The sequence below is a fragment of the Barbus barbus genome, assembly GCF_936440315.1.
Source record: "Barbus barbus genome assembly, chromosome: 24".
Taxonomy (NCBI): Eukaryota; Metazoa; Chordata; class Actinopteri; order Cypriniformes; family Cyprinidae; genus Barbus; species Barbus barbus.
Genome location: NC_136752.1, coordinates 27149402 through 27170657, shown reverse-complemented (window position 1 = coordinate 27170657; position 21256 = coordinate 27149402). Strand labels below are relative to the sequence as shown.

General features: G+C 37.4%; 1 protein-coding gene across 1 annotated transcript in view; it reads left to right on the top strand.

Moving 5' to 3' along the window:
* Positions 1–1820: 1820 nt before the first annotated feature.
* The window catches only part of LOC306844369 (importin-13-like), a 39086-nt gene continuing 19650 nt past the window's right edge, over positions 1821–21256 (top strand). The window contains exons 1-4 of the mRNA XM_079376453.1: positions 1821–2217; positions 9081–9206; positions 11089–11699; positions 20325–20465. Of these exons, the coding sequence (XP_079232579.1) occupies positions 2170–2217; positions 9081–9206; positions 11089–11699; positions 20325–20465 (926 nt within the window). The 5' untranslated portion in view covers positions 1821–2169. The remainder of the gene's footprint in view (positions 2218–9080; positions 9207–11088; positions 11700–20324; positions 20466–21256) is intronic.

The window sequence follows — 21256 nt, the reverse complement described above, 5'->3', positions numbered from 1 at the left end:
TCGTTTTGCTATATAAATATATGTATAGTGTAAATGTATACAGGCGCTGGTCATAAAATTAAAATATCATGAAAAAGTTGATTTATTTCAGTAATACCATTCAAAAAGTGAAACTTGTATATTAGATTCATTCATTACACACAGACTGATATATTTCAAATGTTTATTTCCCTTAATTTTGATGATTATAACTGACAACTAAAGAAAGTCCCAAATTCAGTATCTCAGAAAATTAGAATAAAGCCCATGTTGCTCTGATAGTGGCCTTCAGCTCTTCTGAATTGTTGGGTCTGGCGTATTGCATCTTCCTCTTCACAATACCCCATAGGTTTTCTATGGGGTTCAGGTCAGGCGAGTTTGCTGGCCAATCAAGAACAGGGATACCATGGTCCTTAAACCAGGTACTGGTAGCTTTGGCAGTGTGTGCAGGTGCCAAGTCCTGTTGGAAAATGAAATCTGCATCTCCATAAAGTTGGTCAGCAGCAGGAAGCATGAAGTGCTCTAAAACTTCCTGGTAGACGGCTGCGTTGATCTTGGACCTCAGAAAACACAATGGACCAACACCAGCAGATGACATGGCACCCCAAACCTTGATTTCCAAAGAAAATGCAAAATTTACTTTCATCAGAGAACATAACTTTGGACCACTCAGCAGCAGTCCAGTCTTTTTTGTCTTTAGCCCAGGCAAGACGCTTCTGACGTGGCTTGACACAAGGAATGCAACAACTGAAACCCATGTCTTGCATACGTCTGTGCGTGGTGGTTCTTGAAGCACTGACTCCAGCTGCAGTCCACTCTTTGTGAATCTCCCCCACATTTTTGAATGGGTTTTGTTTCACAATCCTCTCCAGGGTGCGGTTATCCTTATTGCTTGTACACTTTTTTCTACCACATCTTGTCCTTCCCTTCGCCGCTCTATTAATGTGCTTGGACACAGAGCTCTGTGAACAGCCAGCCTCTTTAGCAATGACCATTTGTGTGTTGCCCTCCTTGTGCAAGGTGTCAATGGTCGTCTTTTGGACAACTGTCACGTCAGCAGTCTTCCCCATGATTGTGTAGCCTACAGAACTAGACTGAGAGACCATTTAAAGGCTTTTGCAGGTTTTGAGTTCATTAGGTGATTAGAGTGTGGCACCAGGTGTCTTCAATATTGAACATTTTCACAATATTATAATTTTATGAGATACTGAATTTGGGACTTTCATTAGTTGTCAGTTATAATCATCAAAATTAAAGGAAATAAACATTTGAAATATATCAGTCTGTGTGTAATGAATGAATCTAATATACAAGTTTCACTTTTTGAATGGTATTACTGAAATAAATCAACTTTTTCATGATATTCTAATTTTATGACCAGCACCTGTATATAGGAGCGAGCGCTCCACCTATCGAACACAGAAGCCGAAATGCATGCAACATTTCAAAAGTACCACCAAGAGTCGCTGTGACACCGCATATGAACACCAGTTATTTAAAAAAACAACACTACCCATAATGCAGCGCGAAGGAGGGCCATTAAAATTTAGCCTGATTAAAAATGAACTAAATGAATTAAAGTCAAGTGATTTAATTGTCGTATGAAAGCAGCACGCTTTCGCCGGTTTAAAACCTTAATATCAGAAATCAGAGCTCTTTGAAACAGACAGCCAATTAATTTTATAAAAGAAAACCAACATACCTGCAGTCAATCAATCATTAAATTATTCATGTTTTTAACACATAAATATAAAACGAATAAAAATAACAATACTGAAACATATTTTAACTGGAAGTAGTGTTTTTCTGTTTTTAGTGAAGGCAGAGGGTTGGGCACGCGCAGCGCGTGTCGAATCATCGAGTCATCGGTTCAGTCAGACCGACAAGAACCGGAGGACACCTGCACACCGGATCACCGGGCCGCACAAAAACCCGCGGACACATATTTGTGACATATGCTCATATTTATCGGTCATCTGAGATGCGAAAGGGGTTTTTATCATGAGTGAAATATGAGATTGAGAGACATGAGCTCGCGCGCACCGGCCTGATCGCGCGCCTGGTCGAATCAAATTCACCTCAAAGATTAATCAGCGGTTATTACTACAATTATATTAATCAGCATTATATTAATCAGCGGTAGATTGTGGTCGAGAGCGAGAGGAGGTGTGTGTTATAGTAAACACAGCCATGGATCCGGACACAGCCGCAGACTTCACCGTGGAAAACGTGGAAAAGGTAAATATGTAACGTTATATTTTTTGTAAATAATATTATTTAATATCCATTTACTCTTCGAGAAATCTTAGAAATTGTTGACGTAAGTTGGGCATAAATTCATGTTTTGTATTAATATTCAATGTACACATTATATATCACTTGTCTTAATAAATCCAATGTTAAGTCCATTATTTTATTATATTACTTATATTAATTAGTGTATTAGATTTTTTTGCTGTAATGAATCAGTATTTTTTTAAACCAACACAAGTCAAAGCAGTACTGCCATGATGAAAAATTAAATTTGATATAGTTATTCTTTCCCTTCATAGTAATGAGAATTAGATTTCTAGAGATTATGGGGTTAAATGTGCTTAATTGTCATGAAAACAGTGTCCCAACGCACAAAATATTAATAGTGCTACAAAAACTTATTTTCCATAATCAGCATATAATTTCTCATGACTCTCTTTTAAAGTTGTGGTGAAATATGTCTGGGGACAGGTTTTGTGAGATTGACCCATGATTGTGATGTCTCTTTATTTTGACTGCTTTTGTTTGTCAATTTTATGGCTCTGTCTATTTTTGAAGGTAATTTTATCTGTATGTGATTGTAATGCAGCTGATTTCTGATGATCAGGTTACAAATGTGAGACTCGTGTTCAACGTTAGATTGGATTAGAGAAAAGAGAGAGATATTGATCCATCCGTGAGGATGAGGAGCGGAGAGAGGGTGGTGTCCCGTCCGTCTCATCTCTGCCTGGTGGAGGGTTCCTCATCTTTATCCTGGACCGCCGCTGTCAGACCCAGCAAACACACTCATAATTAGTATAGCTTTTGATCTCGTTAACCGCAAACGTGGTGTCAGTAATGCATCCAGAATTTATTTTTAATGGAATGCACTTGATTGCTGCTGAAAATAATGTTAAATTTTCCCTCGGTTAGTTTTTACAGTAATGCATGTAGTGAAAGTTTATGAATTAAGACATTCTGGGGGATTCAACAGCACTTATGTCATTTCTTCAATTTAATATGTCAAGATCAATGTCAGCCATGTCTTTTGTTTTTGGTGCATTGCAATTGACAAAAAGAACTAAATGCAGTTTTTTATGTTTTTGAAATAAGTCTCTTATGCTCCACCAAAACTGCATTTATTTGGTAAAAAATATAGTAAATTGTGAAATATTATTATAATGTAAAATAACAATTTTCTGCTTGAATATATTTTAAAATGCAATTTATTTCTATGATCCAAGATGAATTTTCAGCATCATTACTCCAGTCTTCACCTGATCCTTCAGAAATCATTCTAATACGCTGATTTGCTGCTCAAAAAACATTTCTGATTATTATCATCAATGTTCAAAACAGTTGTGCTGCTTCATATTTTTGTGGAAATTGCCATATACTGCCATTCAAAAGTTTAGGGCAAGTAAGATAAAAGAATATTTGTATTCAACAGGGACATGTTAAATTAATCAGACATTTATAATGCTACAAAATATTTAGATTTACTTACTTTACTTTTGTCATTTAGCAGACGCTTTTGTCCAAAGCGACTTACAAATAAGAAAAAGTAACTAAAACTTGAATTTAAAACAATTTAAAACAATTTAAAATTTAAAAAGATTTAAAACAAGCTTTTAAACTTTCTGTTCATCAAAGAATCCTAAAAAGTTTTCAACACTGCTAATAATCAGAAGCATTATTAATAATTGAGCACAAATAATAACTGGGCACTATATCAGCATATTAGAATAATCTCAGAAGGATCATGTGACTCTGAAGACTGGATTAATCATCTATTCAGCTTTGAGATCCTAAAAAGGTGAGCTGATTATTTTAACTCCGTATCAGATAGAAGGCCAAAAATACATTTCTGCCTCTTTTTGGCAGATGTGCAGTAGCTCCTGTGTCAGGACGTCACTGTCTCGGCCGTTGTTTCACGCTCGTTCTCTCAGCAGCAGACACACACAGAGGTCGTTGTGTGTGTTATTGTGTATTGTTCTGGGCAGTGTGGTGGTCAGGCGTAACCATCTGCAGAGGAGAGAAACATCACTACAATAAAACCCCTCGTTTAAATACCCTGGTCAGATATCCAAGCTGACAGATGTTCATGTCAGTTATGCACAAAACAATTCAGATTGAGTGATTTGTTGCTTGTGTATTATCTGGGCTGATATTTGCTGGAGAGTTAAAAATTTAGATGCAGCGAGATGCTTGACTTTAGATGTTTTCCATGTGAATGTGTGTTTGATTATTCACCGAGGGCATCTGGATTGTATACATGTGTAAGTGTTGTCATGTTCCACTATTGTGTCTTGATTGGCTCGGCCGCTAGCTTTGCTAATTATATCTCTCAGGCTGTGTGCAGAGATTTAGTTGTCAGGGGCAACCTGATATGTTTTTCCAACCATTGACTGTTCAAATGAGTCGACAGCCACATGTCGCTGTGCTTCTTTAGGCTCGTACACACATTTATCTGATCTATTAGTGCTGAAAGGTCGAAAAGCATCTCTTATTGTGATCATTTCTGCTGTTTTGGAGCAATTTGCTGTGGTGCTGTTCCTTGTTGTTACTGAGGAATCAGATCATTGGTGATTTTTTACCTCTGACTCAATGGGAATGAATCTCAAAACACAAAAATTCTGAGATGTAAAATTCACAGACACATGGCTGATGATGTCAGAACGACCGTTCCTGATCACTCCAGATGGGCTGTTGAACACAGTCCCAAAAATCTTCAAATGTCTGGCTTTGTGCAGCGTTTGGGAGTCAGGGTGAACAGGTTTTGAGTTGTCCACCGGGAAACAAGGCACTCACAGCGTAATAAACTGAAAATTGAGTGTTTCTGAGAAACAGCTAGTCATTGAATTTTGAACGTTTGTGAGCTTCATAGCATCAAATATTTATATATTAGATTTATTTATTGTATATTTGACTTTTTACTGTTTATTTGGCCATTTAAACAATGGTTGCATTTCTAATATATATATATATATATATATATATATATATATATTTTGTTTTTTGCAATTTTGCTTGGTTTTATTTTTATATTTAGATAATTATATATTAGATTTTTTGTTCATTTATTTTAAAATAGTGGTTGCGTCTTAATAGTTGCACTTTATTTAATTGTTTTATATGTATGTTTATTAAGTATTTAGATATTTATTTTAAACAGTCGTGGTGTTTTTAATTTTTTGTTTTTTCATTTTTACTTGCTTTTATTTACACTGTTTTATATAAAATTCTGGTTGCATGTAATTTAATTGTTTTTTTTTTATATATTTTTTATTAAGAATTTTTATATTTACATATTTTTTTATTGTTTTATTTATTTAAAACTTGAATTTGTTTTATATATTTTATAATTAAGTAATTTGTATATTTATTTATACATTTTTAGTTTTCTGTTATTTATTTTTTATATATATATATATATATATATATAAATAAATAAATAAACATAGAAGTTGCATCTTTTAAAAAAAATCATCCTTTTTATATCACACCCTTTAAGATATGCACCTGATTAGGGGCCGGACAATTTAAATTAGCCATATTATTAAGGGCTTCCTGAGACTCTTCAACTCATGACTAGTCAGTTTGTGAATGTGTAGTTTTGTGCCTACCTATTGGTCACACCTGTTTGTCTACTTTTTTTAGATTTATATCCAATTTCTGATTTACCTGTCCATATACATCTCCTTCAAAATCACTATCTGGTTGCTTAGTGTTTGATCTCGAACATGTCTTCCTTTCTCAGTGTTTGGTTCTTAGCCAGAATGTGGAGCAGACTTTATACTGATAGTCCAAATACAGACAATGTCTGTAGTGTAGCTCATAGAATCAGATTAAATTAGTGATTAATAGACGTCTGGGTAAAATGGATCCTACAGAATGAGTGAGTCAACCGCACATACATAGGCAGGATCGGATGCGGTAACCATGTCAATGGACCAAAGTCATTCAGTGCTGGTCTTTAAGAATGAGTTTGTGCAGAATAGACGGTTGCCATAGAAACTCTCATTTCAAAAGATGTAGCCATGTACTTAAACGGACTTTTGTACCATGTTTATTTTTGTCCGTTCTTCCTTTGTACAGAAGTATAAGGATTTAAAGCATTTACGGCGGTCTGACTGCACACAGTTATTTTCACCTGGTTTACTCTGACAGATGGCTGCTTCTCGGGGGGTTTCTGATGTGCTGTGACACACAAGTCTAATTCCTCTCTGTAGGGCTGGGCGATATGGCTGAAAACTGGATCACGATATAAGTGTTTCATATCGGTCGATATCGATAATTATTGATATTGCTTTTAAGGTGGTACATCAAGTTCGTGGTATTACCAGTCTTTGCGGGGACGACGGTCTTGCATAATTTGCAGACGACATTTGGTCTGACTACGGTCAGACTTATAATATCCAAAAAACTGCCATACTGGCAAGTAGGGCTGGATATCGTTCAAACATTTTCGATACCGATACCTTGAGTTCGATACCGGTTCCTGAACGGTACTTTTTTCGATACCAGTTTTATAAAATCAGTTTTAATATTAAGATTACATTATCTGAAAAAACTATTTTTTTTAGCTTGTTGATATTTATACAGACTCAAAGCCTCATCTCCTGAGCCACTGCACAAAGGAACAAAATATATCCAACACAATAAATAAATAAATAATTTTAATAAAGTTCAAATAGTTTTCAGTTTACACATCTGTTAGGCTACGTTTACATTAGTGCGTGTTCATTTTAAAACACATAGCTCAGACAGAATCATCATTTCTAGGTTGTTAAAGACTTCAAGAAATTTAAAATCTTCATCCACTTTCATAAGTGGGTGTTTTATTTTCTTTCACCACATGTTTTATTTTTATTAAATTCTGGTGTAGTATGTCTAATTATTTGAATGCATAAAAACAACTTAGTTTATTTAAATTTATTCTTAAAATAGCCTTATGAAATGTTTTATTTTTCCTCAGAAATTCTGTGTTCTGTATCTGGTTTTCAAATGAAGACATAAAACATTAATTTAATTTATCTTTAAATTATTGAAAATCAAAGTTTATTTATTTTGGCAAACAAAGGGGGGTTACTATTAAAATTAAAACATGGAATAACTGTTGTGTGATCATTACTAAAAAAAAAAGTTTTAATCATTTTAATAGTAGCCTAGTAGTAGCAGTATGTACTGTCTGCTGAACAATATTAATACCGTTAATATTAAAACCGAACTTTTATTTTGACGGGTTGCCTGGAATTCCTTTACAGTTCTGTGTGTATATGATATGAGTTAGTTTTACTCGAATCAAAAGGTAAAATGCTCATGAAGTGACTTTCAGAGTAGGTCTGGAGATGCTGTTCATGTCCTCATTTAGTGAGACGGCAGACGCTGAAATGACCGCGAACGTCACGAGCTTCAGTCTGTGTATAATAAACAAACCGCGCGATATAAAGAGCAGACTGCTCCGTGCGCTTTCGAAACGCTCTCGTGGAAGTCAAACACTGATGATCAATCTGCACGTCGCCGTTTCTAGTCAAACACATCTAGTGCTGCAGGATTATTGGCTCACTGATGGTGATGAGATTAACCCCTTAGGTATCGAAATTTGGTACCGAACGACAAGATGTTTTTCGATACTCTGTGGTATCGAGGCAATTCGGTCGGTGCCTAAAAAGTATCGAACTCGATACCCAGCCCTACTGGCGAGCTGACTTTCTCTTTTATTTACAATTTCCTCGCTCGCTGCGGCACTCATTTTCTGCTTATGAAGAGGAATCCAGCAGACCAGCCAGGTCTGGCTGCAGACGTGCACTCTCAGCCGCGCGTGCGCACTTAGACACGAGACAACGATATGGCGCAACTAAACGTGATACTGTTACATGATTGGCTGTTAGCGTGTCACTCCCTACGTTGCTAGGTTACCAGAGAGCTAGTGCCTTTGTTAATGCAACCAAACTTGCTTTGCAACCTTTGTTTTCTTCCGACGAAGAATAAAAAATATCGAACAGTTTCTCTAGCCACACCCAGGCCTGATTACTGCCACACCTGTTCGCAATCAAGAAATCACTTAAATAGGACCTGCCTGACAAAGTGAGGTAGACCAAAAGATCCTCAAAAGCTATCATGTTGAGATCCAAAGAAATTCAAGAACAAATGAGAAAGAAAGTAATTGAGATCTATCAGTCTGGAAAAGGTTATAAAGCCATTTCTAAACACTTTTTCACACCACTGTATATGATAAATTTTGATAATTAAATTTTTTGTTGAAGTCCGCTTCATTTAGACAGTTGATTAGGGGTGTCGTGAGAGAGACATTTTGGCTTATGACAAGATATCAGTACGATTTTTTTTGCAAGAAATTAATACATTTATTTAGCAAGGATGCATTACATTGATCAAAAGTGACAGTAAAAAAAACATTTATAATGTTACAAAAGATTTCTATTGGAAACATGCTGTTCTTTTGCTCTTTCCATTCATAAAACAATCCTGAAAAAAATTATCAAGGTTTCCGCAAATGCTGTTTTCAACATTAATAATAATAATAAAAATTGAGATGCTATTATAGCTTTTATTAAATATTTTGAATCAGTTTATGGTTTCCAATTTCATTTTTAATTGAAATTGTTGTTTTTGTCTTTTTTTTTTGTCATTGCTTATTTCTTGTTGTTTCATGCATCAGCAGTTTTGAGACCTAGAGCATCACTTTAACAGCACATGCTTTCATATACTTGTCTGTTAAACTGCCCCGCAGGAACCCCGGGGTTAATAAAGCGTTATTAGTTTGTATCCATGTGTTTCATGATTGCCGGAGTGCAATGTATCACTGTCTAAAACTGTCTCTCGCTCTCTCTCTGTGTCTCTTTCAGGCCCTGCATCAGCTCTATTATGATCCCAACATTGAGAATAAGAACCTGGCTCAGAAATGGCTGATGCAGGCTCAAGTGTCTCCTCAGGCTTGGCAGTTCTGTTGGGTTTTACTGAGACCAGAGAAGGTAAGAACATCCTGTTCTCATCCCCTCCTTTTCCATCAGTCCTTGACTTGTCCTTTTTACCCAAGTTAAATGTGTTGGGAATACAGTGACTTTCGGTCTGTGTACACATATCAGATGTCGTTGGCACTTGCATTGCAGTCGTGATCGTTGCATCAACTAAGCTACACCTGCAGGTTTTATTTGGTTTTGTTATGTGTAGCTGTTTTCGATGGCTACAAAAGGAGAGAATTTCACAAAAAGATGTCATCTGAGTTTTCCTCCTAAAAACCCCCAAAACAAGTCATTTATATTTGATACAAGCAATAGCCTATTTTTTAAATTGTGACATGTCTACTCTATGATTCTTAAATGTGTTGCAATTTAAACATCAGTAATGGTTTTAGGGCTTATAATTATATAACCGTCTAATCGCAATTATTTGATCTAGCCGCAGTTGTTTCCTATAAATGACTGTATCTTACTGGAGTTCATTGCGCTCTCATTTCTCTTCTCTGTGATTGTACCGTGTGGAGTGCAGCGCACGGTGACTTATGTTGCTTCAAGCACATCATTCTGCACCCTAATTGGCATAATCGCCGAAGCCCTAAAACAGACAATTAATCGCAATAATCTTGACTATTTTCGTCTGCCAAATTTCATAATCGTGACAGCCCTACTGGGCGATATATCGCATGCGATGATCATGCGCATCTTGTCAGTAAAGCTGAAAAGCTACACAATATCGCGTTCATTATCGAAGGCAATTCATCTGCAATAATGAACGCAATACTGCGTAGCTTGTCAGTGAACTACGGCTCTGTGTATTAAATGCCGCTCCATTTGAAAGCAGGTGATGGAGATTTAACGCTAATCACGGAACCGGCTTTATTGACGAGATGCGCATGGCAGTCGCATGCAATATATATGGCTAGCCCTAAATGGTTTTATAATGAAAACTGATCATTTAAATTCTTTTTTACATCACAGTTATGAGAATGGAAGGGCATTTTTACTCCGTATGGATTAATCTAACAGAAATAAGCAGAAATAAATGTAACAGCCATAGTGCATGCCACTAATAAGTCTGCATGCGTGTCTCTGTGCGAATAAATGGTGCTGTTTGGTCTCCAACTCAAAGCTCAGTGTTTTCAGCATCTGCCTTCTTAATATATGAGCACAAGAACTTCATCTCCAGAGCTGCGCCGAGAGTCACTTCACCAGCTTTACTGTTTCATTTGAGAAAAAAATGGTCAAATACTAAATCACTGAAACGGAAAATAGACGACAACCCGTCAAAATATAAGTCAGGTTTAACTTGAAGAAAATTTGACAGAAATATTACCCTTTATACTAAAATGTCATGCAAGATATTTTTCATTTAGTTATGCTATTCTGTTGTGCAGCATCTTATTTGACAAAAAATAAAAATGCAATGTTTTGTTGTAAATTAAATTAAGTTTTATTAATTTGTTTAATTAGATTTTTTTATGCTGAAGTTGTATTGAATCATAAAACATTGAATCCGGAAATAATTCACTGGAAAACACAGAATTTAGGGCAAAATAAAACAGATTTTATAGGGCCATAAGTTAAAAAGTACTTTAATTGCAAACAAACAAATGTGTTTACATTAATTTCCTTCACCATTAATTGTAAATGAATATGGTGCTAAGTATTGATATTGTGTGAAATGGGATAAAAAATATTGGGATGTTATTTTTGGCCATATCACGCAGCCCTATTTGCGATGCACTAGTTGAGAAGCACTGATCACAAACTCTGTGCTGACTAGTGATGCAAGAAGGCTTTATATGCTGTGTATGTCTCATCTGATTTCTTCTCCAAGGAATCTATTAAAGTGAAAGACAAATCAAAGACTGTATCTCTTCCTTCATCTCCGCAGGTTCCAGAGATCCAATACTTCGGCGCCAGCGCCCTTCACACCAAGATCTCCCGCTACTGGGGCGACATCCCCGCCGAGCAGTACGACACGCTCAAAACACAGCTGTTTTCTCAGATCGCTCGCTTCGCCTCCGGCTCTAAGATCGTCCTGACCCGCCTGTGCGTGGCGCTGGCGTCCCTCGCCCTCAACATGATGCCTGAGGCGTGGCCGGGGGCCGTGTCAGAGATGGTGCGCATGTTTCAGGAGGAAGGAGGCGAGGTGGACGGGCGCGCCCGCTGCTTGGCTCTGTTGGAGCTCCTCACGGTTCTCCCCGAGGAATTCCAGACCAGCCGACTGCCGCAGTACCGTAAAGGACAGGTGAGGGGTGCTCTGGGCCGCGAGTGGACGGCAGTTTACCCACTCCTGCAGCAGCTGTTACGACAGCCGGACTCTCCGCCGCTGGTGAAGGCCCGTGTGCTCAAGTGTCTGTCGAGCTGGGTTCTGCTGGACGTTTCTCTGAACGAGAGCGAGGGATTGGTCGAGGCCAGTTTCACGGCGCTGGCGGATCCGGAGCTGTTCGATACGGCTGTGGAGGCCATTGTCAACACCATCTCACAGCCAGACTCACAGAGGTCAGCATTTAGCTCTGCAGTACACGTGCAATGGGGCAGAAAAGCAGTGCAGTGAAAGAGAAACTGAGTTGCATGAAATGATACAAAAACAGTTGGGGTTAAACATGTACAAAACACCAGGCATGGTCCAAATGTAATGTTTTACCTGTTTAGCAATGGCTAGTGAATTGAGAAAATTTACACATCATAAATAGTTTCCACTGTCCATGAAACTATATTTTGCATTATTTTCTTAATATGGCTGAATCACACAAAGTCCTCCAAAATCCCCCCCAATTCTCATTATTGTAATGTAAAAAAAATGATCGTTTAAAAAACGTTTGTAAGATTAACATGTTATAATTTTTGTGCTGCCTTTAACTTCAGTTTTTAGCATTTAATTTATTTAAAATTTAAAATTATATAAATTATAAATAATTTAAATGTATATATTTAAATAATTTAAAAATAATATATTTATTAATAAATATATGGAATACAGTAATTCTAATACATTTTTACAATAATACAAATCTAATGAGCATCACTAAGGAAAAGTAAACAAAACAGATTGGCAGATTGGTTATAATTACATTGCTTATGAAATATTACAAACATTTTGGGAAAATCCTTTATTGTGGTGAAAATACGATATAAAAAAAATATATGTGTGGTCCTAGAAATAGCTTTATGCAGTACTTTACTTTTTTCTGTTGATTTTACGATGAAATATGGCCTGACAGTGCACAAACAGCTCAGTTTTTTATCCATCATTAAAAAGTAAATAGTGTCGACTATTGTTCATAATAGTGATTTAAATCATAATTGTTTTAATAATAATTTCACCTTTTTCTTTTAACCAGCTAACAATTTACTTTTCAAGGCCAGTACTGTTTTAGTATTATTTATATACATTCTACTAATTTTCATTAATAATATTTTTGGTTTTCATTCTAAATTTATTTAGATTTTTAGTAATAGTGTTATGTGCTTTTGTCACTTTTATTAGTTTTATGTATTTTTTAATATTACTATTTAGGTTTAATTTATCAGCTTTAGGTTTAGTTTTAGTTTGTATTTTTCCAATTAGTAATTTTAGTGCTTCAATTTAAACTTGTTACTTGCCAAGGCAACATTTTAACTAAATTTGTTTAGTTTTTCATCTAATATTTATATTTTATTTCAGTTCAGCTTTAGTTCAATTACCTTTTTTAATTTAAGTCACTTTAAAAAAAAATTTTTTTTTTTTTTTTTTTTTTTTTTTTTTAAATAGTTTAGTTTTAGCTAACAACAATAACCCTGGTTTTTACTTGCATTCATATGCTAGAACAATAGAAGGTGCATATGCATTTTTTTTTTTAGTTATATCAGTGAACGCATGTAACTGTGAACAACATGTGAAAGAAAGAGAGAAATGGTCTGATGGAGAACAAATACAGGTGAGATGAAAGTGACGGATGCAGAGAGGGAGAGAAAGGGGTGGAAGAGAGACAGAAACAAAGGCAAATTGAAACACAGTCACATAAGAGGAGGTGGGGGGTGGCTGGCGGCGGCAGGTTTATTTCAAGGATGGCTGGCGTTTCCATGGAGACAGAGCGAGGGAGCGATGTCTTACGCTCTGGTTGGTACAGACGTGGCAGGATCCCATCCCACCCCCCCTCACTGAAAGCCAGAGCCAGTGGAACCTTTAGAGGTGAACGCATCCTCCACTGTGGAAAGCTGGTGGTGCGAGGTTAAAGCGCTTCTGCCCTGATGAAGACAGTCTAATGCTGTAGTTCAATAGTTCATACAGGTGTCTCGCACACGGTTACGGCTGAGTTCACTTTGTAGAGCATGAGGGAGCTGATTGGGATGAGTGACCTTTAGAGGAAGATTTTGATTTTCCATGAGAGCTTTTTACAGAAAGGCTGATTGGAAGCAATTTTTGCACTGTATGTGTTGAGTAGTGGTTCATGGAAAAATATTTATTTGAAAAAGTTGAAGCACTGAAAAGTTGAAGGGTGGCAGTTGTTTTATATCTTACTTAATGATTTAGTTATGTAAAAAAATTGATTAAAATAGCTGAAACTCCAAATAAGGTCTCTAACTGGCTAAGTGAGCATAATTTTTACTTGATTTAATTGTTGTACTTTCTTCTAGATTAGGATTTCTCAAACTAGGGTTTGTGTTGATGAAAAGCTATTAATTAAATTATACAATAAAAAAAAATATATTTTATTTGTTCACCCGAAAGACACGAGATCATTAACCAACCTCAGAGAATTATGATGTGTTGTTGGGTGATTCAACACACAGATGTTTTACCAGCTAATAATTTCAGCACTTTTAGAGTTCATCCCTCTATCTGATGAGAGCATAAGTATTGGAGCAGTTGCCTCACAGGTCTTTCTAAGTGATCAGCTGTGTCCTGCTGCATTAATTCTTCAGATATTAAAAGCAGGGAATGTGTCGTATCAGTTATATCCATTACTTCTGTATTCTGAATCTTGCATTCGATGATGACACACACAAACCAGGATGAAGATGAGGGAGCTGACTTTGAGAGAAAAGCAAGCAATTTGGATGCTAAAAGAAAAGAGGAAGTCAGTTAGAGCTCTAGCAAAAACAAAGGGCATGGAGAAATCAAGAGTTTGGAAACCACCAGCAACCAACAACTACCTGATCGGCTGAGAAAACAACAGTAGTTGATGACAGACAAATCATAAAAGCTGTGAAAATGAACCCTAAAAGACGTGTTTGTAAAATCACCAACAACTTCCAGAAAGCTGGGGTGATGCTCTGACAATCTACTGTCCTCAGGAGACTTTGACACAGAATTACAGATGCTACACAGCAAGATGCAAACCTCTGACCAGCACCAAAAATAGAAAGGCAAGATTAGAGTTTGCAAAAAAGCACAAAGGTGAGCCAGAAGAGTTTTGGACCTGTGCTTATGGACCGATGAGACAAAGATGAACCTTTATCTAAGTGATGGGAAAGCAAAAATGTGGAGAAAAAAGGGAACTGCAAATGATCCCAAGCATACAGCCTCATCTGTAAAGCATGGTGGAGGTGGTGTCATGGCATGGGGATGCATGGCTGCCTCTGGAACAGGCCCTCTCAACTTTACTGATGACTTAATGTATGATGACAGCAGCAGAATGAATTAGGAAGGGTAAAAAACCATCTTGCCTACCAATATTCAAGAAAATGCCACCAGATTCATTGGGAAGTGCTTCATATTGCATCAGGACAATGACCCAAAACACCCTGCCAGTTCAGTCAAGGAATTTATAAGAGCAAAGAAATGGAAAGTCTTAGATTGCCCAAGTCAATCTCCAGATTTAAATCTGATTGAACATGAATTTCACCAGCTGAAGAGGAGAGGAAAGGCAGAAACTCCCCAAAACAAGCAACAATTGGGATTGGCTGCATTAAAGACTGGGAAAAGTATTTCAAAGGATGAGAGCAAGAGTCTGGTGATGTCTATGGGTCACAGACTCACTGCTGTGATTGTGTGCAAGGGATCTGCAACTAAATAATAGCTTTTAATCTTTTATATCTGCCTTATGTTCAACTGTCCCAATACTTATGCTCACATCAATGAGTGGGATGAACTCTAAAAGTCCTGCTCTTTTTATTTGGTAAAACATGTATGTGTTGAAACGGCTAATAATAAAATGTGACATTCTGTAGTTTTGTCTCATATTTATCTTTTAATCATATGTTGCAAATGCCAACAGAGCAATTTTGTCTTTACTGTTCCAATACTTATGGTGGGCACTGTGTATGTATATATATATGTATACATGAAACTGGTGATCATTAAATAGCCTATTCACTATTGGTAATTTGGCTGAATAACTATAGCTGTAATAATCCATCGTAAACCGAACATTAACAGCGTTATGAATATTAAGAAATTCTTCAGCTCATTTTAATTACAGACATAATTAAACTGTGAATTAATTCCTCCTCAGTCAAATGCTGACAGCACTAAATAATTAATTAGTATTATTAATGTATCACGTTATTAATCCATGATTCAGTTATTTCACTTAAAGCAGGTTTTACAATGTAATGATTGGATGTAATTTTTGGGTTGTTTTCTTTATAAAAAAAAATTCCCTTAAAGGAGCGAGGTTAGACTCCTCCATGGGTCATATTCGGCCCTTGGGATGTGTGTTTGGCACCTCCCTTGTTGACAGACAGTTGATTTGATGAGTAAACGCATGGACAGCTAGCGTGCGAGTTTTTCCTCTCTGTGCTGTCATATTGTGATCTGCTGCTGAATGTGATGTCTGTAGCCAGATCTCAGCGTGAGGTGCTTTGAGTTCGGCCGGTGTGTCACCTGCTCTTAAAGGTCATATCAATGATTCTCCATTGATTTTGGTTATTCATTTCACCTTTGTCCTTTTCTCCATCATGCCCATGTCTCGTACTCTCTCGCTATCCTCTGTCTCCATCACCTCATCGCCTCCTCTCACTGTTTAAACACATTACAATCAAGCCTCTCGGGAGGATGCCATTGGACCAAATGCATCCTGTTGCCAGGCAACCCATTTCATCTGTCTCCTGGTGTTTGAGGGTAATTACAGAGAGAGGGAGCGTCTGTGTCTGTAGAAGCACAGTGCGATATCACACGAGAGCATTTGAGGTGAGAATAAATCTGGCTCTGATGAAACAAACTCAAATTTGTCAGTCTGAGAGACAAGATGGCGCAAACAGAGATAAGAAACTCAGCCTGCATGTTGTGGTTATGACGTATGATATAATCCACGGTTATTATTTTTAACACTGACTAGCAGTTTAAACATATTGTGAAGTCCTAAGAAGCAATTTAAGTCGTTATTAATGGACATTGTGCCGTAGATCATCTTGAAGCATGCATGAGAGCAGTATTGATGTCTGATATAATAATTAAAGGGTTACTCCACCCCAAAATGAAAATTTTGTCGTTAATTACTCACCCTCATGTCGGTCCAAACCTGTAAGACCTCCGTTCATCTCCATTCATCTTATTTTACCAATCTCCTTGCCAGCTCTCAGAATGCATCAAAAATATCTTAATTTGTGTTCTGAAGATGAACAGAGGTCTTATGGGTTTGGAATGACATGAGGGTGAGTAATTAATGACAGAATTTTAATTCTGGAGTGGAGTAACCCTTTAATGTATTTTGCTTGAGACTGATCAGTGGTCAGCTCAACATTGAGCATCCTGACACAAACAGGTGCGCAGTGACTAGCGGTGACATGCTGTGTGAATCTTCCTGATGGTGTTGAAAGCCCTCCTTGACCTTGAGTGTCATTAATGTGGTTATTTATTTAGGGCCTATTCTAGTAAAAGCATCTTAAAACCAAAACTCATAAATAAATTCACTCGCCAGAGACACAGCCTCACTGGCCATTAGATCAATTGAACCAGGAAGGACAAGGTCACACGGCAAAGAAACGGTGCTTGCGTATATGTCATGCGTATAGGCATGGCTCATAACTAATTTACTAGTGTTTCAACAACCTGTTTTGTATTTGTTTTGATTTTTTATGCTACATTTAAAAATTTGCTATTTATTTATTGTTTTCCCTCTTGTCATTGTTGAAACAAGTTTGCCTTGATTCAAACTTTCCATTGACTAGAAATTTGTCTAGCACTGAAATCAGAAAAGCTGCATGAAATGTCAAAATGCCAGGAAGATAATTAATATTTAATACAATAATGGAGAACAGGATTTGACTTGACTCGTAATTGATTCCAGTAGAGTTTGACATTGTTTAAACAGTAAATGTTGCATCATCCATCTTAGATGATGTTTTCATCACAGTGCATCCTGTGATTGCATCACCTGTGAAGGATGTATGCGATACTGCAATATAATTTGGACCGAATCTAGTATCTGTGAAAGCAGCATAAGGTTGCTGCCTGCTGTTTGGAACAGCCTTCACATTGCTTGCCTGCGATGCTTTCAGATTCTGCCAACTCACTGGGTTTTGGAACAGATCTTGTGTCTACATACTGTAGTACATCAATATCTTATTTCAAGAAAAGAGCAAGAAAAATTGGGTTTTTCATGATATGACACCCTTAAAAATTCTTCTGTGTGGTTTAGTGTGCTCTTGGCAGCAGCTCTCTCCCTTCAGCACTGCAAAAAAATAAACCCTACCGAACTGTGCAACATCTCCCTGGTACGTCATACAGATTCCTTTTATAATTTATCATCATCATATTACATTCCAGTCTCAGTAATATCATCTCATTTAGTACTCTCTGAAAGGGAATGAGCATTTGATCTTGTTTTATTGTGAAAGTAATTTATTATGATCAGGTTGATATAGGTTTGTTGATAGATAGAGATAGATAGATTTAAACATAATATATAAATCTATTTATTGGTATAGTTTTATTTGTGACAAAAAATGTAGAACTGCTATAACAATAAAAATGTACGTGTGTGTATATGCACTGGATGGATGGATAGATGTGTAAATGTTATTCTATGGTAGTTTTAAGTTTTTTGCTACAAATAAAACTAAACCGATTTGAGGGTTTTTTTTTTGCCACCGATCTGAATAAAGCCTAATAGAGGAGTGTTTAAGGGTGCAGCGGTGTAGATTGTCCTCTGTGTCTTTTGCTTTAATGAAACCCTCTATGTCTGTCAAGTGATGAGCCCGTGATGAGCTGCCGTTCATACTTTTTCTTTGTCTGCTACTCGTTAACATTTCCGCTCGTGTGTCCTTCCTGCTGTTGACACCAAAACGAGGATGAGACGACAGAGAGTGCGAGAGAGAGAGAGAGCATGAGGACAGATTGTTCCAGCAACGCTGAGATGGCAGCAGGGGTGAGGACTGAAGTTGATGTGGGAATGAGGTAACAGCTGTAGACAAATTAAGGACAGCGGGATGATTTCAAGAAAAGAGAAGCTGTACATTGCAGATTAGTGCTAATGTTAGAGCTAATGTTCAGGAGCTTGACAGAGACCCCTCTGTCAAGCTCCTGAAGTTTGCAGACGACACCACAGTGATCGGCCTCATTCAGGATGGTGACGAGTCTGCTTACAGACAGGAGGTTAAGGCTGTCTGGTGCAGTCTTAACAACCTGGAGCTTAACATGCTCAAAACTGTGAAGACTTCAGGAGAAAACCCCTGCTCTCCCCCCACTCACCATAATGAACAGCACTGTGACTGCAGTGGAGTCATTCAGATTCCTGGGCATCACCATCTCCCAGGACCTGAAGTGGGAGATTCACATAGACTCCATTGTCAGGAAGGCCCAGCAGAGGTTATACTTTCTTCGCCAGCTGAAGAAGTTCAACCTGCCACAGGAGCTGCTGAAACTGTTCTACTCCGCCATCATTGAATCAATCCTCTGCACTTCTATAACTGTCTGGTTCAGCGAATCATTGGTACAACCCTCCCCAGTCTCCAAGAACTGTACTTATCCAGAGTGAGCAAAAGAGCTGGTAAAATCACTCTGGACCCCTCACATCCAGCACACTCCCTCTTTGAACTGCTACCGTCTGGTCGACGCTACAGAGCTCTGTGCACCAGAATGACCAGACATAGGAACAGTAAATGTAAATAAACGTGGAGCACACAACTATAATACACTATCCATTCACCACACTCACTAATTTTCTTTATTTTCTAATTTGCACATACTTGACCTGTACATACATAGTTGTCTATATTATATATTGTGTTTTTGCTGCTTTGTACGTTGCCTTTTGGTTAATTGTTGTTATTCTTTTATTATCTGTGTCCTGTTGCTGTCTTTCTGTTGCACTGTGGAGCTTCTGTCACTACAACAAATTCCTTATGTGTAAACATACTTGCCCAATAAAGCTCGTTCTGATTCTGATTCTGATGTTGTTTGTTGTGTTTTTATCATTATGGGAATGTGTGTAGACGTAAATTAGCCAAGCAAGTTGAAAACCACTGCATCACTGAGCTGGTAAACCTTCTGTGTAGTGTATGCGCGTTATCATGGGCAATGATTAGACACCACTCCAGTCCATTAATTAATGTAATGTGAAGCAAAAATCTGTGTTTGTAAGAAAAGTTGTCCCAAAATTGACCAATTACACTCTTAATACACATTCCTGGCCCTATTATGATTCATTATTGCACCTTACTTTACATGGAAAAAAATCATCTAAAAGCATCAAAAAATTTAATCCACCTCTGAAATGGCTTTTCTTTTTCAGCTTACATCACCTGTACTGCCCACTTTTCACCATCTTTTTTTTCACCATGTTTTTCCATTTGTGCAATTGGCCGACACTTTTATCCAAAGCAAATTGCAATGTATTCAAAATATACACATCACACACAGAGCGCTGCAGTGATGACATATTTTTGTTGGCCAGCTTGGAAGTTAGAATCACCCTAGTTCCCTCAACAACAATTTTTCCATTGGCTTTTGTATAATTGCAGAAAACAAGTCTGTGACCAACAACTGTTTGTTCATCATGATCATCTTCACAACTGTGAAGCCGAAATACAGTCACCAGAAGTAAAAAGCTAAAATCTTCCAATAAGTCTTTCAGTCTTATTTATAAAAACTAGTTTGAATAGCTACAGGAAGTGAAGATTATTTCACATTACAAAAGTTAAATGTGTTGCTAATGTTGTTTCATGTTGAGTCCTGAACATTGTGTCCGTGTGTTTCAGGTACGTGAACACTCTCCTGAAGTTGGTGCCGCAGGTGTTGCAGCTACAGGAACAGTTACGAGACGCCGTACAGAATGGAGACATGGAAACGTCACATGGCATCTGTCGAATCGCCGTCTCTCTGGGAGAGAACCATTCAAGGTACAAACATAGATATATACTGATCAGTAATTGTTCTTAATTTAGCTGAACACTGAATTCATTGGATTCTGTGTGAGATGTGTGCATGTACGTAGTCTGTTGTAGTAATTATGGCGAGATCTTCACTTTGAAAGCTTCTGGTATATGTGGATGTTCTCTTGCTGAGTGAGCAGATGATACTCGGCTCAGGCTTATATCTTAAGCCTGGCTCACACGGTGCGATTTTGGCCACGATTTGGTCGTCTGAGACAAATTTTGAAAATCCTAAAAGAATCCTATAATCCTAGGCTAAAATCGGTTGTCTAGATCGCTGGTTTGACATGTTCACCGACAGCCGATTAATGGACGTTGCGATCAGTTTTTTACTCCGATTAAATTCTGGCAGTGTCAGAAGATTTCAGACACTTTCCTGCAGTGTGACATCACCTTAAGGCAGTGTCCCAGTAGCCGACTCAGACTTGATTTTGGTCAGGCATGTTACACCTACAGGCAGTTTCTGCTGAAACCTCACTCCATTTGTTGGTGCTCTGTCACACTTTCTAACTAAAAATGGAAGCAGGTGTCAGACTAAATGACAATTCCTGATGTTTCTCTCAGATTCCCTGTCATGTGACGCTGACAGGAATGCACCACATTTTACGTCAACAACAAAAGATAAAGGAGGGCTTTTCTCATCTGAAAAAACAGTAAAATCAGTAATATTCTTAAATATTATTACAGTTTAAAATAAATGTTTTCTATTTAAATAAGTTTTAAAATATAATTTATTCCTGTGATGCAATCATTCCTCC